The sequence below is a fragment of the Monopterus albus genome, unplaced genomic scaffold (assembly GCF_001952655.1).
Source record: "Monopterus albus unplaced genomic scaffold, M_albus_1.0 scaffold202.1, whole genome shotgun sequence".
Classification (NCBI taxonomy): domain Eukaryota; kingdom Metazoa; phylum Chordata; class Actinopteri; order Synbranchiformes; family Synbranchidae; genus Monopterus; species Monopterus albus.
Window position 1 is genome coordinate 630,989 of NW_018128082.1, and position 25,792 is coordinate 656,780.

The following is a 25,792-nucleotide window of genomic DNA, read 5'->3' on the forward strand; positions in this document are numbered from 1 at the left end:
AAAAATCATACAATGTGATTTCCTGAATTTTTTTTTTAATTCTGTCTCTCAGAGTGGGAATGCACCTACAATGTGAATTTCAGACCCCTCCATGATTTCTAAGTGGGAGAACTTGCAAAATCGCAGGGTGTTCAAATACTTCTGTTCCTCACTGTACGTATTGCTGTTGTCCAGGTGTTTCAGGGTATGGAATAAAGCCAGAGCCGTCACATCGTCCACTGATCTGTTGGGGCGCTAGGCAATCTGGAGGGGGTCTACAGTGTCCGGGACCATGTGATTAACGTGTGTGAGGACCAGTTTCTCTAAGCACTTCATGGCGACTGATTCTGATTCTGATGTCTTAGGGACCGATATGATAATGGATTCTTTGAAAATGTGAGGAACTACTGCTTGGGTTAAGGACAGGTTGAAGATGTCTGTATACACACTAGCTAGTTGATCCCCACAGAATCTCAACACTCTGGGGGGGACACCGTCTGGTGCCGCCGCCTTATGGGGTTTTACCTGTTTCAGGACTTTCAGGACCTGTGTGTGCCTAAAAAAAAGTAGTGTCCCCCGGGTCGCAGGGGGATTTTGAGGGGGCGTCTGTGTTCTTGCTGTCAAAGCTCGCATACAAGCTGTCCGGGAGGGTGGCGTCCTGGGGGGCTATGTTTGCTGATTTGTTCCTGTAGTTTGTGACTGCCTGGATTCCCTGCCACATACTGCGCTTGTTGTTATTCATATAGTAGCTCTCCAGTTTTTGGAAGTATGTTCTCTTTGCAGCTGTGATGGACTTCTGTAGCTCATACCGGGCTTTCCTGTACTCTGCTTCGTCCCCCGACTTAAAATAAGAAGTAGCGTTAACTAGTCCCTGAGCGGAGTAATCACGCGGATGTATATTGCAGTTGTAGGTCCCTCAGCTGATGTGAAACTAGTACGGGCAATGTTAGAGAGAGTGAGAAAAGAGGAGCTGGTGCACTGTCTGTTACAACTACAACACTGGAACAAATAGGTAACAATATTATACAAACGCGAGAATTTTTCAGTGACATTATGGACAACAGCCTCTTAAACCTCCGAGGTCATTCAATATCGAAATTTGTCGGATGAATTATGATTCCGTGTTGCTAAAATCTCTCGATTCCCGTTCCTGCTTTCCTGTTTTTTGTGTCAAGAAGCTATCAGAGGCCATTTCTTTTTGCTAGCTGTTGCTAATGTGCTAGCGGCTAGGTGGAAAACTAGTAAATTTCAACAAATTTTGACAAAAATGTTCCAACAAGACTGAATTCGTGAGTTGTTGAAGCTGCTGTTTGTAAAAGAAGTCCCATTACCACCCTGTCAAGCTCGCAAAGCTTTAGCCAGCCACAACAGGGCTTGCTAATATTAATTAGCTTGCATGCCAAGGTTAGCTGGTAGTTGCTATAACGCTGTTGTTTGATTCGACAACGCTAAACGTCAGATACGTGACTGCCCTGCAGTGGCTAATTCGGCATTGATAAGGCCAGTGATTTGTTGTTAACCGGGCAGCTAGACCGACTAAGAACGGCATGTAACAGTAGCCTTTACAGGTAATGGTCAAGTGTTTATTTCTGTGTACTTAGCGTACTGTTTGCGAGTGAACGTTAACTGAAGAACCTTTCGCTGTCTTGTTTAGCTAAGCTAGCGTTAGCTTGCTAATAATTAGCTTCGATAGTTGTCATTCTTGTCTAGATGCAAAACGGAAGCTAGCTAAATGAGATGTTTGACGTCATTTGGTCTGTGTTTTTAACCTAACTCCGACGTTAAATATGAACTGTATAATTTCCTGACACGCTGCTTGTTCGTAGCCAGTTGTTTGTCTGGCGAATATTAGCCCAAAGGCTAGTCAGCTTTGTAGTGAGGCAGGCATTGGCCTTAAATCAGCTTAGAAAACATTAGTGATAGCTAGCTAACATTAGTTAGCTGTACTTGTGTACTCAACATTGACGGTGACGTTTGTTAAGGAGTGATACTTGATCTGCCTGGTAACTTGTCGACTTGACAGTTGTGCAATTTATAATTTGATCATCCTATCAAACAGTATAGAAGGTGAGCTAACTTGCTTGCTAGGCATGTTTATTTTTCTTTAAGCTTGATCGTGTGTCAGACTCAGACCAGTGTGTCATGGCAGTTAGAATACCAAGTTAGGCTACGCTGGTTTACTGGTAGCTTGCTTGCTTGCTATAGTACCCTAAACCGCTTTCGGAAGACTGTTCGGTCGATGCTGCCATTTTTGATGTGTAGCTAATCTCAGGTGAACGTAGCTAATCGTTATTTGCCACTTAAGAGGACCCTCTCGGCTGTCCAGCAAAATTTCACAAACAAGTTATCTTAGCTGTTTTAATTTTGGTAGTACGTTTAAGAATAGTTAGGGAGCTAATAGGTTGACACCGGTAACATTACGCCAACTGCGCGTTTCCATGTAACCACTGCTACGTTGGCCAACGTAACTTTAACTAACGAATCCATGGTATGTAATTGTTAGCCTTTTGGCGTTTTCACCATATTCACTATCCAGCGGCTACACGTTTGGTTTTTGGAATGTGGGATATCTTTTTCCGTGTAGACATGGATGCTACTGCGCTACTGTCAAAACGTATGAGACTGTTGGCTAGGATATCGGAGGCTAAACATGCTAACGTTAGTCGGTGGTGGTAGACAACTACGTCAGAAATACAGGCCTCTGCTAATCATGGGCATAAAAATTGGGCACTTGTGTTTATTTAGAGGTGTAGTAGAATAAACTTTGTACCGTGTTTCAAGCTGCACAACATTTGATGTGCTTAACTAATCACATTATACGCCAGTGTAGTGGACCAGTTATCAGAAAGGACGAATAAACAAAGACAAGGATGCACTGTCAGTGCAGGCCTAAAATGGCCCTCTTAGCTTGCCAAATGTGGCGTATTTTTATGATCAATGACATCACGATTATACCCTGATGAAATTGCCCAATTATTCTGTTTTTGTCTGGATTGCAAAAAGTATTGACGTTGTGATTCATTGCTCTATATGAGCTGATAAAACCATCCCTCTGCATGTCTGTTCAGATGATATCACTCATTCTCCCAGTACCATAATGTCATTGTTCCAGTATTCCCTATAAATTATACATATTTTAAAATACTTTTCTTTCACATTCTTACTAAATTGATTATTACAATGTATAACAAAAACTGTATCTGTTATGACCATATTAAAGAATATCAGCTACATCAACTAATGTTATGATTTTGAAACTAGAAAGATAATCCTATTTTGTAGACTTCTGTCCCATTATAGGTTTTGGGTTTTTTTTTTTCTTTCTGTGATCTTGCACTTTTTTTATTCTTGGGTTGCTTTTTTAAATATTGCAAAGTGACATTCTGATGATCGAAGGAATGTCACTTGCCCCTCATGTCAAGGGATTAAAAGAAAAGTACAAATGTGTAATAAATACAAGTCAAGGATACTTAGGATTAGTAGGATACTCTGATAGTTATAAAGTATAGGCCAATCTGTACTCCTGATGCATGGTAACAAAATTGGTGACCTATTGTATTAAGTGTTGTATCTTAAAAGCATTATATTATAATTTGATACAGGTGGTAAGAGTTAATGTTCACATTAATTTAGTGAATTACTTTTAAGTTATTCACATAAATGTAAGTTGATTTATTGGGGGACTGCTTGCAGACTGGAGAAAGTGTGACGGCTGTGAGAACATAAACAGTTTTTTTTTTTTAAGGAAAGCAAATTATTGACTCATAAGTTTATGCATAGCTTTATGCGCTGTAGATTGCTAACAACATTTGAATGTTTCTGATGATATTAAGTGTGAATCACCTAGTTCCCTTTGTGTGGTCTTTCTGGCAGCATGTTTATGCCCCTGCACAAATTCTGAAGTAATTAATATGACAGGTTGCTTTTTTTGGTGGGAGTTTGTGTTGATAAAAATTTTTTTGTGAAAGTTGATGAGTTAATGGTGCCTCTCTGATTATCTCAAAGAAGATACAGAGGTAAGGTTGATGGTGCAACAGCTCTATCACCTGTGGTTCAGCAACCTGTGTTTAACCACAGCCAGTGGTTGTAGGAGAGCACAGATACAAGGTTCACCATTGCAAATTGTCAATGTTCTTATGTGGTTTCTCTGTTCTTGATTGCAGTGAATGGTAGTGTCTAGAAAGGGTATGTCCCTTCAGGAGAGAGGTGCCAATGTCCAACCGGCCTAATTCCAATCCAGGGGGGTCACTGCGCCGTTCACAGAGGAACACTGCTGCGGCCCAGCCACAAGACCACACAGTCGCAGGAAGGTGAGCTACCTCCAAACTTAGTTTTTGTAAAAAAATTGGATCTAAAGAGGCAGTAAGCCTAGTTTGTTGGAAACAGAGGGGTGTTTTTGTGTAGTTCATTCAAATTAAGTTAATACAGAATAGTTACATTGGCCTTTTTGATAAAAGACGAAGCTTATATTGTGTTATTTTAATGTTGCCACATAGTGATTTACTCAGGGAATGCTGGTGCTTTCAGGCAAAATGATTTGGGGATGGATAAAATCTATTATGTAGTTTATTTACTGAAACCCACACTGTTGCTTGCTCTTTAATTTCCAACCTTACAGGTTGCAGTCAGAGCAGGTAAAACATAAAGCAAATTCCCCACCTGAAAGTAGAAGACCTAATTCTAAGGCTTCCAAAGCCACAGCCAGCTCAGCCACTGGCCAGTCCAGAGGGCACAGCTCAAGAAGGTACCCCTCCTCTCTCCTTGGTGCTTATGTAGTGTGCATGTCTATATGTAGGGTTTGTACTTTATCTAATAATGTCATACATATTGTACAACTTTGGATTTAGTTCTAAATCTGAATGAGTACAATACATGTGGCATTGTATTTCAAGACTTTCCACAGTTCCAGAAATTTTCTAAGATTGTTGTCTCTTTTGCTCCCTAGCAGAAGCAGTCTTACTCTGTCCGTGGCTTCATTTGTGTTGCAAGACGACCCGGAGGCTGCAGGGACATCTGAACAAGAGAGACCAGGCCACCAGTCAAAGAGTGAGGGCACCCGAGGGTTAAAGCGAAGCGAAGCTCCTGACCAAAAGGTACTAACCTTTGGACCGACCCCTGCCAAGAAGCCCAAATCACTCCCCCCACCCCGAGAGAATACCTCAGAGACCAAGAAGGGCCCAGCTAAGTCCAAGAAGAGATCACTTGCTTCCGAACCACCTGTATCCTCAAGTCGAGGTCAGAGCAAGAAAAGTGGGGCCACAGGGGCCTCACCAGTCCAGAAACGGAAGAAAGCAGACTCTCTCCCCGGTCTAAGTAGTACCGCTGGTTCCCTCCCCAATCGTACTGAGGGCAGAACTGCAAAACCCACCAAGCTGGCGTCTAAATCGGCCGCCTCAGCCAAAGCTGGGTGTAGCAACGTGACAGACTCCTCCTCCTCTGCCTCCACCTCTTCCTCTTCCTCTACCACAGGCGCCAACAGCTCCACCACGCAGGGTGCCCGTGTCAAACAGGGAAAAGATCAGACAAAGGCACGTCGCTCTCGTTCAGCCTCAAGTCCCTCCCCACGCCGCAGTACCCGTGACAAAGAGCAGGCAAAACCTGCCAGCTCTTCAAAATTTGAGTGGGCAGCACGTTTCAACCCCAAAGTCAACCTGCCAAAACCCAAACTGTCCTTGCCTGGATCATCTAAAACTGAGACCTCAAAACCTGGGCCATCAGGATTACAAGCTAAACTAGCAAGTGAGTCACATTACCTGTGTATTGTTCCCCTCTATTCCTAGTAGAAACACCCATTTTAAGCCACTGTCTGAGGTGAAACATGCCTTTTACAGCTTTTTGTTGGGACAGTGATTCAGTATTATTTGGTACCATTTCAAAAATATTTGATAGTCTTTACTATTTGAATTTATATATATCTCATATAGTGATGGAAGGGTTGAATATGTGGGAGTTTGTTTTAATGGGTTTTTAATTTTTTTTTAAGAGATTTAAGCAGGTTTATGCATGGTGTCTAGAAGGTCAGCATATTATTCTTGTGTACTTGGATTAATGTTACACCTTCGGGATTAAATGTTACAGGACCTGTTATCCAAGCACACGTCACCGCATCAGTTACAAAAGCTAACCACTCCCAGCTGCTTACCACTGGTGTAACTGCTGCCCAGTTGAGAGACATGACAGCACACGTAAACCACAGAGGCAAACTATACAGATAAATGCTTAACTTCTGCCTTTATCTGTGTAGCTCATAATGTACATGTATACAGTTGGCAATAATCTGATGCACTGCATACAGTAAAAGTGTGTGTGTTTGTGTGTGTCTTGACTAGCATTTCTAGTTCGTGTGTGTGTGTGTGTGTGTGTGGACGTCACAGAGCTGATGAACTGGCTCAGGTTTCAGACTTAAATACCACTAGCCTGAAACTGGAGAATAGCTAAATACATAAATACTACTGGTCACTCAGTTATCAGTGTGAAGCAGATGAGTTATGGTAGGTATTCTTGAGTCAAATATTTTAGTTGAATAGTCCTTATTTAGTGTCATGACTTCACTGGTAGTTGTTTGAGAGTTTAAAAGTAATATCTTATAGTTGTAATTTAAAAAAAAAAAGCTCACCTACCACTTCAATTCAATGGGAAAGTATGTCCAAACTTTACTGGTAGTGTATACACTAATATACATATTTGTCATAAGTAAAGAATTGGACAGAAATAGCAGCCATAATGATTTATTGGTTGATCTGTAGCACCAATACCAAAAATACTTTGCCAGGTACCATAGTTTGCTTGGTAAAACATATTATTACAGAATAAAATGAGGTATTTAACAAAACTCAATGAGTTTTAAATTTTATATTAACTCAAACTGCCATGCAAGCATTTTAAATAAGCCTAAACAAAGTTTATTAGACAGTCAACTAAAAAATGGCAACAAAATTAACTTTTGTTATGCTGAAAGTTAACAATAAGCAATGCTACAGCTGCCCTTTAGTTTGTAGTTTTGAAGAATAGAGGTTTGATAGAGTGAAGAGGGGAGAAATTTCAGAACTCAGCGCAGATACAGAGATGGAAGAAATTTGGTGTATGTGTAGTTCAGTGAGTGTAAGCTGTTTAGGTCAGTGTGGAGTCAGGCTGTTCAAGACATGATAGGTGACAGGATAGAAACTGAGGTGGGCTCTGTGCCATGGGCGCTGGGCCCAAATAGAGAGACCCCTCCTAAGCTGGGTTTGGAGTGCTTGCCCACCAGCTGACCAGGGGTATGTTTGAGGGCAGGGAAGGACTCGTAAGCTGCTTCTGACAAGAGGAACGAACATCTCTTTTGTGATATATTCATCTGTCAACCTCCAATAACTTTTACACACACAGACTGCTACTTTCAGCTGTAATTGTGAGTAATCATGTAGTGCTGTTCCATGTGTTCAGAGTTTTTGTAAGAGTTTCCATTGCACAAAGCCATTTTTATCTTGTTAGCAGTAATTTTACTGCAGCCTATACAAGAGGCAAATATTTGTGATTGAATGGCTTTAGATGATGTGAGCTGTATTTAGAACCATTGGGAAACTCTTGTGTTAGGCATTGTTATTTGGCCAGGTACGATTAACACCAAGCTAAGGTCAAATGAAGTACAAAAGGGAATAATAGGTCAAATAATAGTTCTTTGATTCATTTGGTTTGGTCTTAATTTATAAAATGATTTCTTTTGCACTACTGAATTGAGTCATGGATTCAGTATGAAGGTTGTCGTGTCATGAGGCAGTAGTTGGGTTACTATTAATACCCATCTAGTCACTGGTAGAGGGCTCTAAACAGGCAACACTAGAGCCATTACTATACTGAAAACTAACATAAAGCAGCCTAACACAACATCCAGCAGTTATATTGACCAAGACTTTTCACTTGAGCATTATTTATGATGTAGTTAGATGTTCTTTGTTGTGGTAACACAGTCCCCCCGCAAGAAAAAAAATTTAAAGTATGGTGCTGTGTTTAATAATTAAACTTTAATATTTTGTGAAGCTTGTTGTTCCTCTAGGCCCTTTTAGACATGCACTGCTTCCACTTACATATAACTTTCAACATGGCAGAAGTTTGAACTGCATGCAGTCGCATTAACAAATAGGCATGCACAAGATTATGGTGATCTCATGACTGTACAATTGCTATCCTCATCACAGATGTGAGTATGCCTGAATGGCGCCATGAGGAACATCAGTGTATAAGTGACCCGTGTCTGGATGAAAGAAAGCCATCACTGTAACAGACTGATGAAACCAGCAATGTTGAATGTCTGAAAAGAGCTTATGATGGTTATGATAGCTATGGCAATGTTTCATATTGTCTAGTCTACAAATCATAAGTATAACAGTGGTTTTGATTGATGATGCTTTGAGAATGCAGTCCAGTCAAGAGATACCAGTGTTGGTTTTTGTCACTGTAGGTTTGAGGAAATCCACTAAGAAGCGCAGCGAGTCTCCTCCAGCAGAGCTCCCCAGCTTTCGGCGGAGCACACGTCAGAAGACCACGGGCTCCTGTGCCAGCACCAGGTACGAATCGCAGTGATGACTCGGCCTGGACTGTAGTGTTAATATTAATATTTGCAGAAGTACACAAGATTTGACTGTCTTAGATTTCATAATTTGTGTGCATCAGTGTGAACAGACTAAATATTAGGAACATTGCTTGTCTTTAGTCTAGTCCAAAGTCATCTGTCTCCTGTATTAAACCAAATTTCTTATTGTTTTAACAGTCAGCATCATCTGTTGACCCAAACAATGCATTTTCTTTGGGGATGTCCTGGTATTTTATTTTATTTTTTTTAATTTCCAGTTAGTCTTTTTAATGTTTTTGTTGAATCGGTTCTGATTTGATATCTGATCAAAATACTGACAAAAAAATTTGTCAAATTGTTTTTGGCTGCTGTTATCTAAACTGTAGCAGTTTAATTAATTTACTAATACTAACACCTCCAAATCAAGTCAGTCAGGAAGTGATTGTACTTAATATTTATTTAAAGCAGTGACTATAGCCACTAGCCACTATGGGGTGGCTTTAAAAAAAAAAAAAAAAGATTGTTTTCAATGACGGTGAAGTGTTTTGCTTGTTGTGGTTACCAGGACTGGGCATTTGTTAAATTGGCATCAACAGCTCCTAGGATTCTTAATATATCTTGGCTTTGATTCTCTGACCACATTTAAAATAGCATAACCATTATCTATGGGAATCACCACGGTACATCAGTTTGATTATTCTATCTCTCATTGTCAATCTTTTTACTCGTATCACAGTCGGCGGGGCTCAGGCCTGGGCAAGCGCGGGGCAGCTGACGCTCGCCGACAAGAGAAAATGGCCGACTCCGACAACAACCAGGATGGGGCCAACTCATCAGCTGCTCGCAATGATGAGGCATCACAAGGGGCTTCAGGTACATATTATGCCACTTTTTCAATTCTTGTCTGTCAGTGAAACACCCGTTTTCTCCATAGGAAGTTTTTTCATTAACAATTAAGAATTTCCCATTAATTTGAATGGGGATTAAACCTTTGAGTCTTAGACTCCCTTGGTAACATAAAAGGCCATCAAGATGACTGATCTCTTTCTTTACTGTTTCTTTGTTTGTTGTGAATTACATTTTTTCTTTTTATGTTTGTGTTCAGCTTCAAGCTCAGTTGCTGGAGCAGTGGGTATGACCACCTCTGGAGAGAGTGAGTCTGATGACTCTGAAATGGGAAGACTTCAAGGTATGTTAAAGCCTCGTCGTGCATCTGTCAGCCCCTACTAAATTCTGTACAGTCATTCATTCATTTTGTACATCATGGAATTATATTATACTGCAAAAAACAAATGTACATATATCTGCTATTTATTTGTTTGTTTTTTAAATGCTATAACAGCTCTCTGTTTTACCTTTTGTGAAGTTAAATAGTAAATGGTCTTGTAGTTGTATAGAGCTTTACAGCACACTCAAAGTGCTTTCACACTACTTGGCCATTCACCCATTTGCACTCACAAATGCTCACATTCACACACCGGTGTTATCACCGGGAGCAACTGGGGGTTCAGTGTCTTGCTCAAGGACACTTCAACATGTTGACTGGACAAGCCAGGAACCAAACTGCTAATCCTCCGGTTAGGAAATGGCCCGCTCTACCTTCTAAGCCACAGCTGCCCCCAAAGTTGTTCTTTAAACATTGCCATTTTAACCCTGTAGCTCTGCTGGAGGCCAGGGGTCTCCCCCCACATCTTTTTGGGCCACTGGGACCCCGCATGTCACAGCTGTTTCACAGGACCATAGGCAGTGGAGCCAGTGAGTGCAACTTTCTTACCCTCATATCAATGTTCTTCACATTTTATTGAGCTCTAAATAACTGTTAAGAAATTGTGCACCCCTATTTCCAGGCTCTAAGGCTCAGCAGTTACTGCAGGGCCTGCAGGCCACAGGTGATGAGTCTCAGCAGCTCCAAGCTGCTATAGAGATGTGCCAGCTGCTGGTGATGGGAAATGAGGAAACACTTGGTGGATTCCCTGTCAAAAGTGTGGTTCCTGCTTTGGTAAGTCATTTTCCACTTGGCCTTTCACCTCTCTGTGGTTACACGTTACTGTATGTTCTGTATACATGTAGCTATGGAACAACTAAACAATTTCCTTTGAAGTAGCTTCCGTGTCACTTTGTGCAATATAGGTGCTTTTCGACCAAACATTTTAGGGACTACCGCACCAAGGAGCTCTCTGATACTACATACCTTCACAGTTTTAAAATTTTTTTACATTAGCACTGATTGTAGGAACCCCGAAGTAACATAACACTAAAAGTTGGCTGTCTTTTAGTGATTAGCCAGGAAGCTTACAACTATTAACACAGTGAGTAAGACGGGCCGATTTTAAAAACAATCTTCGTATTTATTGCTATAAAATTTCCCTCAGTGACAATGATAAACATATGAGTAATTTCCAATCAGTAAAAGTATTTTTTCTGCATTGTTAGGTTGTTTGTGCACGTGATGCACATTGACCCAATCAAGCTAAAGCAATAGCGCTATGCAGCCAGCACATGTAGGACCAAAACAAGGGTGGGGGGGGGGGGAAAAAAAAGGGGAGGAAATGAGCACTACAAGGAAAGTCAGGTGGCAGCAGAAGAGGAAATTGCTACAAAGAGAGGAAACACAACATCGGTCACTTGAGAATAGTTTGGATTTTTAAAGTAGGATCAGCTGTAGAATGATTTTTGCTGCAAGATATGCAGGCAACCTCTACCGACAAAGATTAGAAACACAACAAATCTTTTCCACCATTTGAAGAAGTGTCACGTCAGAGTACACAGAAAGCTAAATTCTCTGGTGCCAAACTGCTAGCACTAGCAGCGAAGCTTGCAAACAAGCCTTCCCCTCGACAGTCAAACCCCAGCAGCAAATGTAAATGTCCACTGTAAAACCGTCATGATTCTAATTTTGGTATTTGCTTTTGTGTTCTTTTGCACCTCTAGAAATATCGACAGACGCCTGAAGCAGGCTTTTTTTGTAATAGGAAACAGAATTTTTGTGATTTTTAAAAACATTTTTTAAAGTCAAATCTTTCTAATTTATACCATTTTATAAAGCCAGTACATTTTTATTTTATAATTTTTTTTAGTACATAAAAGGAAGTATCAGTACTAGTGTGCAGTATGTGTAGCAACAAGTCAGTCTCTGCTCTGAGGTGTTAAGGTGTGATTTATCTTGATTTATTTAGGGTTCAGCAAACAGCAGTTCTTTGCTTCAAATGAATAGGTACTACTTTGTAGTGTTGTCTTGTAAACAAGTTGTTCACATTCAGCACTTGGGAGAAGGAACCCTTCAAATCTAAGACCTTGTCCCGAATTCCAGTAGAGGTGTGGGAAACTCATTGATGGTTACAGGAAGTGATTGATTTCAGTTATTTTGCCCAAAGGCTGTGCTACCAAATATTAAGTTGAGGGTGTCACTAATTCTGTCCAGCCCATTTTTGGAGCTCTGTGTGGAATGTACCACATTTGGCTTTTTTCTCAGCTTTTTGTTGTTCCAATGCAAACAAAAGAAATAAACATGTGAATACCAAAGAATTTGTTATTACAACAATTTTCTTGAAGAAGTGGTGGGTTATCCAACAAACACGGGGGTGCCAATATTTTTGGCTGTGACTGTATGTACAGTATATCAAATTATCATTATTCATCAATATAGGGAAAGCATTTTTTGGCGTTATTGCCCAGCTCTTATAGTGACTGTAAATATTTTGTTTATATATTGGTAATGTTAGTCATATAAGAAACCACTAACCCTCTGCAGAGGCTTCTGTTGGTAGACTGCAGCTCCCCATGCCACTGGCGATGGCTATTGATTGCTATTGTTTACAGGGCTAATGCATTTTTAAAAAATGACAGCGGTACTGCAGTCGATGTACGCCTATGCCACTCATGGTTCCTGTTGTGCTACTACCCTGAAGAAGTAACTAATGTCCCTCAGGAAGGCATTCTAACAACTGTCGTTTTCAGTTCCTGCGGTTTGGACACATAGAAACTAACTTTGTACATCAGTTCTAAGAACTATGAAACAGTTACTCCACTCTGAAAACACCTTAGGAAAATCATCAGTTCCTGGGAAAATGAAAACTGTTTAAACATTTCCTGTGTAATATTTGATGTGCCACCAATCCAGTTCCATACTTATACTCTCAACCTTCTTTCACAGATTACATTGTTACAAATGGAGCATAACTTTGATATTGTGAGTATAATGAACTTCTATACCTGTACCTGTAATTGTCTTTGTTTGATTTTTCTTTTTTTTTTTTTTTTTTTTTTTTTGTAATGCCACTTTTTTTTCTTTAACCATGCCTTCATCTGTGGACACAGATGAATCATGCCTCTCGTGCACTTACATATATGATGGAGGCACTCCCTAGATCCTCTGCTGTGGTGGTCGATGCTATTCCTGTCTTCCTGGAGAAGGTAAGTCACAGTACTCTATATCTGTCCCTAATCACTTGTTAATGGTAGCCTATGGATATGCTAATGCCTCGTTCAACCATTCTTGCATTCAGCTTCAGGTGATCCAGTTCATTGACGTAGCAGAGCAGGCCTTGACTGCTCTGGAGATGTTGTCAAGGCGACACAGCAAAGCCATTTTGCAGGCTGTAAGTGTTGCACCTTGTGTTTTTGTCGTAACCTTAAATTATCCTCTCTCGTCGCCACAATTATACAGTATACCACAATGATTTTATGCCATTGTTCACAGGGTGGGCTCGCTGACTGCCTCCTGTACCTAGAGTTCTTTAGCATCAATGCTCAAAGGAATGCCTTGGCCATTGCAGCCAACTGCTGCCAGAGCATTACTCCAGACGAGTTCCACTTTGTTGCAGATTCTCTGCCACTGTTGACTCAGAGACTCACACACCAGGTATGTGTCAGACAACAGTGAACTGTAAAATGCAGCATCACAGTTACAAATTCAAACAGTGAAATGGTGCAGATTTTGTGTTTTAGTACAGCTGCAGGAGTATAAGAGGGTCATGCAGCTTACTAAGCAGAGACCCTTTGACAAATCTGGAAATGAGCTAGTTAGAGAAGCTGTCAAACATCTTATTAGACAAGGAGGCGTGGTTCAATTGCACATTGAGTTTGCCTGGAATTACATTAATTTAGAGGGGCAATAAATGAATGTTCTGAGTTTGCTTCAGTACTTTGGTGTTTAATCCTCTATATCACAGTCTCTATACACTGGTGCTTTTAATTTGTCTTAGAACATTACTGTCAGTGTTACCTATTGTAAAGATTGGCTAATGGCTGTATTTATTATTATTTAACTCCCTTTCAGGATAAAAAATCCGTCGAAAGCACTTGTCTCTGTTTCGCCAGGCTGGTGGACAACTTTCAACATGAAGAGGTTTGTACCTTGTAATCTTTTTTTATCCTTTAACACTGTTTACTATTTGTGTTGCTTGCCATTATCTTCTCCATTTGCCACCCAACGCCCCAGATAATGTGCATGTATGTGTCTGTGTTTAAATCAACAGAACTTGCTGCAGGAAGTGGCATCCCGGGACCTGTTGACAAACATTCAGCAGCTGCTGGTAGTAACTCCTCCTGTACTAAGCTCTGGGATGTTCATCATGGTTGTGCGCATGTTTTCCCTTATGTGCTCCAACTGTCCCTGCCTGGCAGTCCAGCTTATGAAACAGAGTGAGTAACACACACACACACACACACACACCAAGGTTAACATTTTTGCAACTCGCTTATTATTTTCCTTTCATTTTATTTTTTGAATTCAAATGTTTATGCAGTCCTTTTATTTGCCACACAGCTAAAAGGTTTGACCGTGCAGAATTTAACTTGTATCCAAGTAACAACTCCTATAAATCTCAAAACATTTTCAACTTAAGTAAGCATATCTACCCTAATTTACACAATCTAGCCCAAATTCATGTCAGTCCGCATCGGCTCACATCTAATTGACTGAATCTAAATTTGCATTCCTTTTTGACTTAAAAGACTTTTAGCAGTAGTGTAGGAATATTGTGTTAAGGATGTAACAGGGAGACTAACAACAAAAATGTCTTGGTGCTACTTTTCCAGACATTGCAGAAACCCTGCGTTTCCTCTTGTGTGGTGCATCAAATGGCAGCTGCCAGGAGCAGATTGAACTGGTACCCCGGAGCCCCCAGGAGCTCTATGAACTGACCTCCCTGATATGGTAACATCTGCGTGCTTGTCTTATGTTCATGATTGCATGGCTTAAGATCACACTGGCTAATATAGCAAAAATATTGGGAATTGGCAGGCACCAACCCTGTAAATTATGATGCCAGCAAGAAAAATTGTTTACTGAACTTGAAATTTATAACTGATATGACAAGACTTCAAAGTCTGTAAAATGTTCTTGAAATTAACAGATAGCATAATTTATCAAATATACTGACATGGGCCTGCTGCAGTGCCACAAATGTAACTCCCACTTTTCCCAGACCTTGAACCACAAATGCAATTGTTTTGCCACAGAAATCAATTGACAATTAAAAAAAAAAATTGTTTGTTTCATTGACTCACTCACAATTTCACCACTGTCCAACGCGACCTGGTCACTCTGCATATAGGGGACAATATAATTGTGATGTAGAGCTTTTTTGCAAATCTGAACGAATAGATTGATCAACAGAACCACTCTTCTCTTTACAGTGAGCTGATGCCCTGCCTGCCTAGAGAGGGCATCTTTGCAGTTGATGTAATGCTGAAGAAGGGCAGTGCCCAGACGACAGAGGGAGCAATCTGGCAGTGGAGGGATGACCGGGGGCTGTGGCATCCTTACAACCGCATTGACAGCCGCATCATTGAGGTATAAATGCATCTCACCTATATGCTATATTTATGAAACCTCTGAGTGTGGTGAAGTCATCATTGTTGCATATATACATTTGGATATATTCAACAGTGATTGAAACAAACTGTTCAATTTATTTGGGTTTTTAAAATCTTGCATTGTATTAATTGACATTTATCATGTTTCACCATCTCTGTTCATTTGCACACACAGCTGAAAGACTTATTTATATGTGGTTCTTGCCCTGCAGACAGCCCACCAGAATGGGGAGGATGAGATCAGCTTGTCAACCCTGGGCCGTGTGTACACAATTGACTTCAATTCTATGCAGCAGATCAATGAAGACACAGGAACAGCACGTGGTATCCAGAGGAAACCTAATCCTCTTGCCAACCCCAATACAGGTAATAGATTTGTGCAAAATGTATTGTATTATATTTTAGAAAAGAACCAAAAACATTTGGTGGGTTGACCCATTTAAGTTATTATGGAAAGACTCATTGAAATCCTCTGGATTTACTTCTCAGTGACTGGTGTCGTAAATGGTTACTCTGAACATTTTGTAGCCTGCTCTTTTGAGGAGGGTGACAGGTGTAATCACCTGGGAGGCACAATTCCAAAGGTTATGCAGTTACATAAGCATAAAAGAGAAGGCTTAATTTTAACTACAGTGTTTGTTATAATCAGGTAAAATACCATGTAGTTATGGAGTGAAAGTTTGTGGGCTTGTTTCTAGCAGGTTGGTGCTGCTTTCCCAGTTTCTTACGTTTAAGACGGCTTCTCCATTGAGTAATAGCTGAACTGCGTCAATCACCGTGTGGTTGAGAAAATAAACGTGACCTGTCCACTGTCTGCATCCAGGGAGTCACCAGGAGGTTCGCCGAGAAGATGCACGTGCCCAGTTGATGAAGGAGGACCCTGAACTGGCAAAGTGCTTTATCAAAACTCTGTTTGGGGTCCTATATGAAGTGTACAGTTCATCAGCTGGCCCTGCTGTCAGACACAAGTGCCTTAGAGCCATCCTCAGGATCATCTACTTTGCTGATGCAGAGCTGCTGAAGGATGTGCTGAGGAACCATGCTGTGTCCAGGTAAAAGTGCATGGGCTGTAAGCTACTGTTAACATTGACCAGATGTACTCTTAGTGAATGCAAATGGACCTTTACCTCTTTGTATGTTTATTTCTACAGTCACATTGCCTCAATGTTATCCAGCCAGGACCTGAAGATTGTAGTGGGCTCTCTGCAGATGGCTGAGATCCTCATGCAGAAACTGCCTGATGTTTTCAGTGTCTATTTCAGAAGAGAAGGTACCATAAAACCCCATGAAACATACATGCAGAAGAAATGACTAGGGTTGAAGACCTTCAGCGATTGAAAGACAAGTGTAAAATGCATGATAAACATACTGTGAGGATCAACAGCATTGTATGGTTGTTACAGAGCTTTCACCTTATGTTAGGTTGTCTTCACTGGCAAACTTCGTAGCTGAAAGTGTTATCTTTGCATAGGCAAACAGAAGATGCTTTAGCTGTTGATATTCACCCCAAAAACAAATATTGTTTTTCAACTAAAGATCCCATTCCACAATAGACAAAATAAGAGTTGTCTGTATAAGGTTTACAAGTCCACGAGGCAAGTGGTTTTCCTGCATGTAAACATTTTGGCAGAAAAATACATTTTCTGCCAGTTTTGTTTGTGTTTCCTTTTCAGTGCATTATTCCTTGTATTGTCTGCATTTTGCACTTGTCCACATTTGCCAGCCAGGTGACCCTTGTCTGACTAACAAAATGATGTTCTGTATTGTGCTATTTTTTTAAGGCTATAAACAATTAGTAATGCCTATCTTTCTCCTTTCTCTTCCAGGTGTAATGCATCAGGTGAAGAACCTGGCTGAGTCCGAGAGCTTTTTAGTCACTAGTCCCCCTAAGGCTTGTCCTAGTGGTACTGCTAGCCTGTGCACTACCACCATCAGCACTGCATCCACCACATCTACTAATAATGCAACCCCTGACCTGGGTTCACCCAGCTACCAGCACAGCATGGATGACTCACTAGACCTCAGTCCACAGGGGTGAGTTTGCCCTGTATGGTTTGACTGTTTACAGAATGGTCTTATACTTGTATAGCGCCTTTCTATGCTTTTACAGCACTCAAAGCGCTTTCACATTATTCGGCCATTCACCCATTCGCACTCCCAAGCACTCACGCATTCACACACTGGTGACATCACCGGGAGCAACTGGGGGTTCAGTGTCTTGCTCAAGGACACCTCGACATGTTGACTGGACAAGCCGGAAATCGAACCGCTAATCCTCCGGTTAGGAAACCACCCGCTCTACCTCCTGAGCCACAGCCGCCCCCAGAAGAATTTTAAAATATAATTTCTTTACAGGCCCCGATTTAGTGTCACACTAGAAACTAAACTCAAACACAAATTGCATTTGGATACCATGTTGAGCTACCTAATACAGTTTGAGGAGCTCTAAAAATGTTATTAGTGTATTTATTCTGCAGTGTATGTATGCTACTGTTTAATATATTTTAATGTATCCATGTTTATCAGCTGTTGGTTTAATCAGTGGGGAAATAGTTTTTTGAGCATTACAGTAATTATTTCTCCCTCACAAAGGCGGTTAAGTGATGTCCTAAAGAGGAAACGGCTACCTAAAAGAGGGCCCAGAAGACCCAAATACTCTCCCCCAAGAGATGATGATAAAGTAGACAATCAGGGTAAGTCAGTGTTACTGTCAGTGTTTGCGTGATGTAAAGATCCCCACTAGTTACATTTTGATAAATGAAAGAAAATTTTGTCCAGTGTGCTTTTTCCTTCATAAAATAGAAAACACATACAGCATCTCCCTTCTTTCATAAAATGAATATGCCAGTATAGAATATAGAATAATGTTAGCTTTTATCAGACAAGTCTCACAGGTGTAGCAATATTATGTGGCTTTACTAACTAAAGCCTGCATTGGCATTGAGCTATCAGTGTATCATTTTGTAACTATATGATTGAAAACCGATTCTGTTGTTCAGTAACTTGTAGCAGATTGAATGCTTCAGCTTTGGCAGGTTTATCAATGATTCCACATGTGAATGGTCATGAGTTGTAATATTTTGTGATTTTGGTCCTTTTTAAACCATCAATAAATCCTCATCCACCTTTTGGGTTCTTTCCAGCCAAGAGCCCTACCAGTACTCAGTCACCAAAATCATCCTTCTTGGCTAGTCTCAACCCCAAGACCTGGGGCAAACTGGGTGCCCAGACCAACAATGCCAACTCAGAGCCCTCACGTACAGCGGGGGTGAGTGGCCTGGCAAGGGCACCTCCCAAGGATTCAGTTTCAAATAACAGGTACCAAGATGAGTTATTGGAGAAAGATTTCTCCACTGGCTATGGGTGTGATAGTTTATAACTTAAATGTCTTTGATTGGTTTGTAGAGACAAAATAAAGGCCTGGATCAAAGAACAGGCAGGAAAGTTTGTGGAGCGCTACTTCAACTCAGAAAATGTGGATGGCAACAACCCTGCACTGAATGTACTCCAGAGACTTTGCACAGCCACTGAGCAGCTCAGTCTGCAGGTAAAACATAGATTCACCCTGTTGTTAAATTTCAGTTTTCACATAACATTTCCTAGAAATTTAAGGACACATACAACTGTTGAGGCTTTCCTGGTTTTGGCAGTGCAAGTTGAATAAATATACACCTAGAGATACAAGTACTGAAAGTTTGTTGATTTGGTAAAATTGACTGTGTAAAATAATGTTGAACACTAGTACTGAGACATTTTTCTGCTGTTCTCATTTCCAAGGTGGATGGTGGTATGGAATGCCTGGTGGAGATCTCTAGTATTGTATCAGAATCTGATGTGTCATCTTTTGAGATCCAGCACAGTGGGCTGGTAAAGCAGCTCCTGATCTACCTGACCTCCAGCACAGACAGGGACTTGCTGAGTCGTGATGTTCGGCTCAAGAGGTTCCTTCATGTGTTTACTGGCTGTCCGGTGAGAGAGTGGAACATGTTGTATAACTAGTAAAATGTTAACATTGCCTGAGGCCGCATTCGCTCTTGCATGGGAGGGGATCCAATTCAAAGTGACTCTGAGTTATGCTGTAAAAAAAGTTGAATTTGGTTCAGCTTTTACTGCTTCCCATTGTGATGTCATCCAGTGTGACCCTGCACTGGCCAGTCACAAACATTTCAAATCCACATTATTGGCGTGGGCACTGTACTTCTGCTGTTATGACTGAAGATAAAATAGCTGCTGTAACAATGTTCTAGCATTCTGCATATTATAAAGTGCTGTGCCCTGCTTTTGTCTAATAAGCTTTTAAATACACACATCTCTTGGTGCATCCCCCCCTTGGTGTCATATTCCATGTTTGCTGTCCCTTGTCGTCACTGGTCATCTTAACCTCTTTATCCTCTACCATGTGGTTTTTAGGTTCCAGGAATGGAGCCTATAGGTCGTCTAGACCCAACAGAGAATGGGCCTTACCTGGCACTGGTGCACAAGATGAACAGCTGTCTGAGCCAAATGGAACAGTTCCCTGTCAAAGTGCATGACTTCCCCAGTGGCAACGGCAATGGCAGCAGGTCTGTGGCTTTATATAATTATATATCTGAGAGCTAAGTTACAGTTTTTTTTAATTTGATGAATTTCTCTTTCCAGGGGCTCTCAGGCATTGAAGTTCTTCAACACCCATCAGCTCAAGTGTCAGCTGCAGAGACACCCCGATTGCACTAATGTTAAACAGTGGAAAGGTGGCCCTGTGAAGATCGACCCCCTGGCCCTGGTGCAAGCCATTGAGAGATATCTTGTTGTCAGAGGTCAGGGGTTGCTCACATAGCTTTGCAGATGGGGAAAAGTTAGACCAGAAATGTTGTAACTTGCCTCAGTGTTCACACTTATCCCTGACAGCTGCCTATCTCTGCCAGTTTATCTCTTAGCGCGCCTGTTTTGCTTCCACATTGTCCAGGTGCCCAACAGTTGTCCTTTTAGCCGTTATAATTTGCTGCTCAGTTTGGTTGCTAATTTGAAATCTTGTGTGTAAAGGGTATGGTCGAATTAGAGAAGAGGATGAAGACAGTGATGATGACGGTTCAGATGATGAAATAGATGAATCACTGGTAAGTGATGCCATTTATGCCAAATAAGACAGTTTTATGGCCAGAGGCCTTCAAAGTCTCCACTGCAAATATTATGAGTCTGAACAGACATGCATGTAAACTGCAGCTTGTTGGAGGAGATGTACAACCGAGGCAGTAATTCTAATTTATTTGTGCAGCCTGTGTAAGTACAGTATATGTATTGAACCTAATCAAACTAGAACTCTATTTTTATTAATACACTGTGTAATTTTTTGGATTACCCAGGCAGCACAGTTCCTGAATTCGGGCAGTGTGCGTCACAGATTACAGTTCTACATTGGTGACCACTTGTTACCATACAACATGACAGTATACCAGGCTGTACGGCAGTATAGTCTTCAGGCAGAAGAAGAAAGGGAGTCGACAGACGATGAGGCAAACCCACTTGGGCGAGCTGGCATCTGGACCAAAACACACACAATATGGTAAAATGTGGTTTTATGCTTCAATGTTTTTGCTCTGCATCTTGCAACATTCTTAATTTTTACTGCTACGTTTGAAACATAAGAGCATGATATTGACATTTGATTGTTTGGATCTTAATAGCCAGTCCTTGAAAGGTTAGTGAAATAGCAAATGATCCAGGTGGTCCCTAACATGCAGATTTATTTGCCACATTTTTGAGACATACGGTGGCCAGTTAAATGACAGGGTGTAATAGGCACATGTACTAACCACTAGTTGGAATTACAACCAGATTGGATTAAAATGTTCAGATAAGCAGTCTTGTCACAAAGGTATAGAGCTGAAGCGATCAATGTCCAGAAAACACACGTATACCTCTTTCATGTTTAGGTCCTGAATCCAGAAAGACTGTATACATTTAGAAAGAGTATGATGTGGCTCAAACCTTGAAGAATATATGCTCATCAGGCATTAGCACATAGAATTTCCTGTCTTGTTTCCTGACAGGTATAAGCCTGTGAGAGAGGATGAGGATGGCAGCAAAGATGCTGTGGGTGGAAAGAGGGGTCGAGCCCAGACCGCTCCCACTAAAACCTCACCTCGCAATGCCAAGAAGCAGGATGAGCTGTGGCATGGTGAGAAGCTTAAATGTCTCATAGTGAATGGTTTCTCAAACTAGTTTCTGTATTGCTAACTAGAAACAACAGCTGCTGGTCCTCTACGTATTTAACCAGAAACCTGTTGTATCTGCTGAAATTTTTTTTTTTTTAAATATATATAACAAAGTGGTTTTCAGGTTTTACATTGTCAGCATATGTCCTCAGGAATTATGTTTTAAACTGAGGAATGCCTAGTTGTGATGCTTACAAATCAAAAAGCAGAAGAGTGACCAGACCAAGAAGACAATATTCTAAGCATGTGTTGAAATCCCACAGACACAAGTCTGAATCTGTGCAGTCAACTTCATTTCTGCCATTGGTTCACATCACTTGCAGATGGCGTGTGTCCCAGCGTCATCAGTCCCTTAGAGACATACCTCACTTCGGAGCCACCAGAGACCATAACCTTTGATGACCCCTCTTTAGGGGTCAATTTGCTGCTGAGGGTCCTGCACTCCATCAGTAGATACTGGTTCTACCTGTATGATGTAAGTCTTCTTCCCAGTCAAATATGAAGCAATAGGAGCAGCTGTGTGGTGGTTTGTTTCTGTCCAAGTAGCCTTAATGATGCCTTGAAATCTCACTTTTAAAATTAGTGATCGAGTTTAGATATGAACGCTGCGACTCTTCTAAAGGTGGGCACACACTTAAAACCTGAAACTGAACAGGCCACACTTGACTGTTTCCACCAATTTGCAAAGATTTTTAGTTGTAGACAGTCAGGAAGGAGCACAGGTGTAACGACTGATCAATCTCTGTGGACAGCACTGTTCTGGCGGCAGCTGAGTCTGTAAATCTCACAAGATCACACCAATTCTCATGTGCCCTGGTGTCAAAACAAATATGAGAGATGTGGACAGTTAAGACTGTACAGCTTGTAAAGGCTTTTGTCCTTCTGTCAGTTTTTCCTCCACATCACTTGTCCACTGCACTCTGACACTACAGTCCGGTCCGTTCTTGAAACTTTATGGTTATCATTTGTTGTGTGTTGTTACCATGTGTCAACAACAACTGACCCAGACTGGGCTCGACTCAGTCTAACTGGGCCTGATCAGTCATCACATCCAAATACCATTCATAATCAGTGCAGCAGTTAAGTATGTGCCCACCTCAAGTTTGTGTTTTTGGTAATTAACTTTGTGAGATTAGAGAGAGTTGTATAAATATACACAAATACAGATGCATTTTAATATTCCTTAATTACTAAAATGAAAATATTGTCCCCATTTCTAGTTTTGCCTAAATGTATTGTTCCAGCCCTTAATGTATTCAGTGTTTTTCATAGGTTCATAACATAAAATATACATGTAACATGAATATTTTTGGTTGTTTGCAGAATGCTGTATGTAAGGAAATTATCCCCACCAGCGAATTCATCAACAGTAAACTGACAGCCAAAGCCAATCGTCAGCTGCAAGACCCATTGGTCATCATGACAGGGAATATTCCTACTTGGCTCATTGAACTTGGAAAGACCTGGTCAGTGTTTCATACTGTACTTTTGACTGAAGGGTCTTTGATTTTTGACTTGTATTGTACAGCTTGGTTACAAAATGATCATTGATATTGACATGGCTGGTTAATGTAACTTGGTTCTTAGAAAAATAATTTTTTTTCTTTACAGCCCATTCTTTTTCCCCTTCGACACCCGGCAGATGTTGTTTTATGTCACTGCCTTTGATCGTGACAGAGCCATGCAACGCCTACTGGATACAAACCCTGAGATCAACCAGTCAGACTCTCAGGACAGCAGAGTTGCACCACGTCTTGACAGAAAAAAGGTGTTGCGTTGCTGCCATAAGTATATACAAACTGTAACATTTAATGGAAACCACTTATACATGGTCAACAGTTTGCATTGTGTGTGAGCGGGGATGGTATAATAGAAATAATATGAAGAAGAATACAAATTATAAATTTCACTAAAGTACATTGATATTTTAGTACCATTTGCATTTTTGTTTTTAATCACTTTGGAACATTTCGTCTGACTTGACTTTAACAACCTTTGTTTCCTCCCGTCTTGTGTAATCAGAGGACGATAAACCGCGATGAGCTGCTAAAACAGGCTGAGTCTGTGATGCAAGACCTCGGCAGTTCCAGGGCAATGTTGGAGATTCAGTACGAGAACGAGGTACCTTTTTCAGTTTCAGATATTTGAATCATGCCAAGACAAAAACTTTTGTGAAATAACATTCTTTTCCTTTAGCTTTTTTTGAAGTCTAATTTTTGTCGTCTTTCAGGTCGGCACTGGTCTTGGCCCCACTTTGGAGTTCTATGCTCTGGTGTCTCAGGAGCTCCAGCGGGCTGACCTTGGCCTGTGGAGAGGTGAAGAGGTCACCCTGGCCAATCCTAAAGGTATCACATTAAGGCACAAACAGGATATGATGAAAAGTATCTTATACAACCGAGGCCCTGCCACAGTGAACTTTGTCTCATACTAATCACTTGTCTGGGATGATGTCTTTATGGCCAAATATGCATTTTACCAATGTCCTCATTGCCTCATTGGTGGGCCTTTGATTCAAGTTATTACATTTAAATATGATTTGGACAATGTAAAATATTAATGTTCTTTTTTTTTTTTTTGAAGGTGTTTATAACAACATTACATGATTTACACTGACCATACCTTTGTCTCTGCACAACAGGAAGCCAAGAGGGGACCAAGTACATGTTCAGCACTAGAGGACTGTTTGCCGTTCCCTTCGGCAGGACAACCAAACCAGCACACATAGCCAAAATCAAAATGAAGTTCCGTTTCTTGGGAAAGCTAATGGCCAAAGCCATTATGGACTTCAGACTGGTAATGACTTCTTTGTTGTTAGTCTGCATAGGCATTAATCAGACCTAAAAATGCTGCAGTAGAGACTGTCGAGCATAATCAAGGTGTTGGCATAATGGGAATAAGATGCATCTTTCATATTTCAACAACAGTCCTTTAGTTTCATTATAGATTTATTCATTTTTGAATCATTTGTCATTGAGCATGTTTCCAGCCAAATCCGAAGTCCACTACATGTTGTAGCATTTACACCTTTACATAGCTTTTAGTGTACATGTTGTACAGTGTGTTTCTATTTTAACTGACTTTGTATATCACTTTCCTCTCTCCGTTTTCTAGCTGGACCTCCCTCTGGGGCTGCCATTTTATAAGTGGATGCTACGGCATGAGACGTCTATAAGCTCCCATGACTTGGTGAATATTGATCCTGGTGTGGCCAAGTCCATCCAGCACCTGGAGGATATTATCCGCCAGAAGAAGAGGCTGGAACAGGACCGATCACAGGTAAATCGCAGCACACTGTGGTCCTGGACTCTCCGAGTGGTGTTACAGATTTCATGAAAGCATCTGCCTCGCCAAGTCCATGATAACGCTCCATTGTAGTCCTGTAAACACTGCAGAAATTAAAACGGCTCTAATCTGCATTGACATTGGACTTGGTTGTTGCTGTCTTAATTCTTAAATTCTGCCATTAGCAGTGCTCACCTACTGTTCCCCATAGTAATGTTTCCTTTAAGTCAAACCTTATACTCATTCTAAGTAATAAAGGAACATGCAAAACAAATCTGTCACTGTCTTTGTGTATCTCCTGGTTAACTTGTGTTTTTGTGTATCAGACTAGGGAGACCCTACAGCAGGCACTGGAGAGCCTCAACATGAACGGCTGCTCAGTGGAGGACCTGGGTTTGGACTTCACACTCCCAGGATTCCCCAACATTGAGCTGAAAAAGGGTGGAAAAGATGTTCCGGTCACAATCTACAACCTGGAGGAGTACCTTAGGGTATGCAGTGTTCTCTTTGTTTAAATTTTTTTCCACCGTTACTCCTTTTAACATTAACCTCTTTTTTTGCCACTTCATCTGTTCTCTCCTCCTGTTCTTTAGTTGGTGGTGTACTGGACTTTAAACGAAGGCGTGTCCAGACAGTTTGAGTCATTTAGGGAAGGGTTTGAGTCGGTCTTCCCCTTGCACCACCTGCAGTACTTCTATCCAGAGGAAGTAAGAGGTTTTCTGTTGACTATTCTCCTTTGTAATCTTTTCTTTAATCATTTCATTCTCAGATGTTTTGGCACATTGTGTTAAGTACGGACCATTGTTTCCAGGTTATACGCTGTAGCCACAGCTCACCGATGTTCAAAATCGTTCTTTTGAATTAGTTTATTTGACACAGCTGCATTCATTTGTCCTTTTTACACACTGGTAAAACAAAAATTCTGCTTGTATTCTCTGGTCTTTATCCCTGTTTTACCCTCTTTAATTGC

At 41.0% G+C, this 25,792-nt stretch overlaps 1 protein-coding gene across 7 annotated transcripts in view; it reads left to right on the forward strand.

The window, feature by feature from the left end:
- The first annotated feature begins 855 nt into the window (after positions 1 to 855).
- trip12 (thyroid hormone receptor interactor 12) overlaps positions 856 to 25,792 on the forward strand; it is a 27,674-nt gene continuing 2,737 nt past the window's right edge. The window contains exons 1-39 of one of the 7 annotated variants that reach the window (XM_020618182.1): positions 856 to 991; positions 4,143 to 4,289; positions 4,598 to 4,723; positions 4,925 to 5,718; positions 8,417 to 8,522; positions 9,264 to 9,400; positions 9,633 to 9,716; positions 10,187 to 10,282; positions 10,375 to 10,526; positions 12,681 to 12,716; positions 12,845 to 12,940; positions 13,033 to 13,125; positions 13,227 to 13,388; positions 13,806 to 13,874; positions 14,005 to 14,170; positions 14,567 to 14,684; positions 15,167 to 15,323; positions 15,559 to 15,712; positions 16,170 to 16,398; positions 16,498 to 16,616; positions 17,173 to 17,380; positions 17,939 to 18,039; positions 18,490 to 18,664; positions 18,752 to 18,893; positions 19,124 to 19,315; positions 19,757 to 19,908; positions 19,985 to 20,142; positions 20,369 to 20,442; positions 20,689 to 20,888; positions 21,376 to 21,503; positions 21,864 to 22,015; positions 22,864 to 23,006; positions 23,152 to 23,308; positions 23,563 to 23,661; positions 23,771 to 23,885; positions 24,179 to 24,333; positions 24,652 to 24,816; positions 25,149 to 25,313; positions 25,416 to 25,529. In XM_020618182.1, the coding sequence (XP_020473838.1) occupies positions 4,192 to 4,289; positions 4,598 to 4,723; positions 4,925 to 5,718; positions 8,417 to 8,522; positions 9,264 to 9,400; positions 9,633 to 9,716; positions 10,187 to 10,282; positions 10,375 to 10,526; positions 12,681 to 12,716; positions 12,845 to 12,940; positions 13,033 to 13,125; positions 13,227 to 13,388; positions 13,806 to 13,874; positions 14,005 to 14,170; positions 14,567 to 14,684; positions 15,167 to 15,323; positions 15,559 to 15,712; positions 16,170 to 16,398; positions 16,498 to 16,616; positions 17,173 to 17,380; positions 17,939 to 18,039; positions 18,490 to 18,664; positions 18,752 to 18,893; positions 19,124 to 19,315; positions 19,757 to 19,908; positions 19,985 to 20,142; positions 20,369 to 20,442; positions 20,689 to 20,888; positions 21,376 to 21,503; positions 21,864 to 22,015; positions 22,864 to 23,006; positions 23,152 to 23,308; positions 23,563 to 23,661; positions 23,771 to 23,885; positions 24,179 to 24,333; positions 24,652 to 24,816; positions 25,149 to 25,313; positions 25,416 to 25,529 (5,787 nt within the window). In that variant the 5' untranslated portion in view covers positions 856 to 991; positions 4,143 to 4,191. Of the gene's footprint in view, positions 992 to 1,157; positions 1,269 to 1,416; positions 1,548 to 1,962; positions 2,047 to 2,354; positions 2,468 to 4,142; positions 4,290 to 4,597; positions 4,724 to 4,924; positions 5,719 to 8,416; positions 8,523 to 9,263; positions 9,401 to 9,632; positions 9,717 to 10,186; positions 10,283 to 10,374; positions 10,527 to 12,680; positions 12,717 to 12,844; positions 12,941 to 13,032; positions 13,126 to 13,226; positions 13,389 to 13,805; positions 13,875 to 14,004; positions 14,171 to 14,566; positions 14,685 to 15,166; positions 15,324 to 15,558; positions 15,713 to 16,169; positions 16,399 to 16,497; positions 16,617 to 17,172; positions 17,381 to 17,938; positions 18,040 to 18,489; positions 18,665 to 18,751; positions 18,894 to 19,123; positions 19,316 to 19,756; positions 19,909 to 19,984; positions 20,143 to 20,368; positions 20,443 to 20,688; positions 20,889 to 21,375; positions 21,504 to 21,863; positions 22,016 to 22,863; positions 23,007 to 23,151; positions 23,309 to 23,562; positions 23,662 to 23,770; positions 23,886 to 24,178; positions 24,334 to 24,651; positions 24,817 to 25,148; positions 25,314 to 25,415; positions 25,530 to 25,792 lie in introns of those variants that run through there. The other 6 variants (XM_020618187.1, XM_020618186.1, XM_020618183.1 and 3 more) reach the window with 6 other exon arrangements.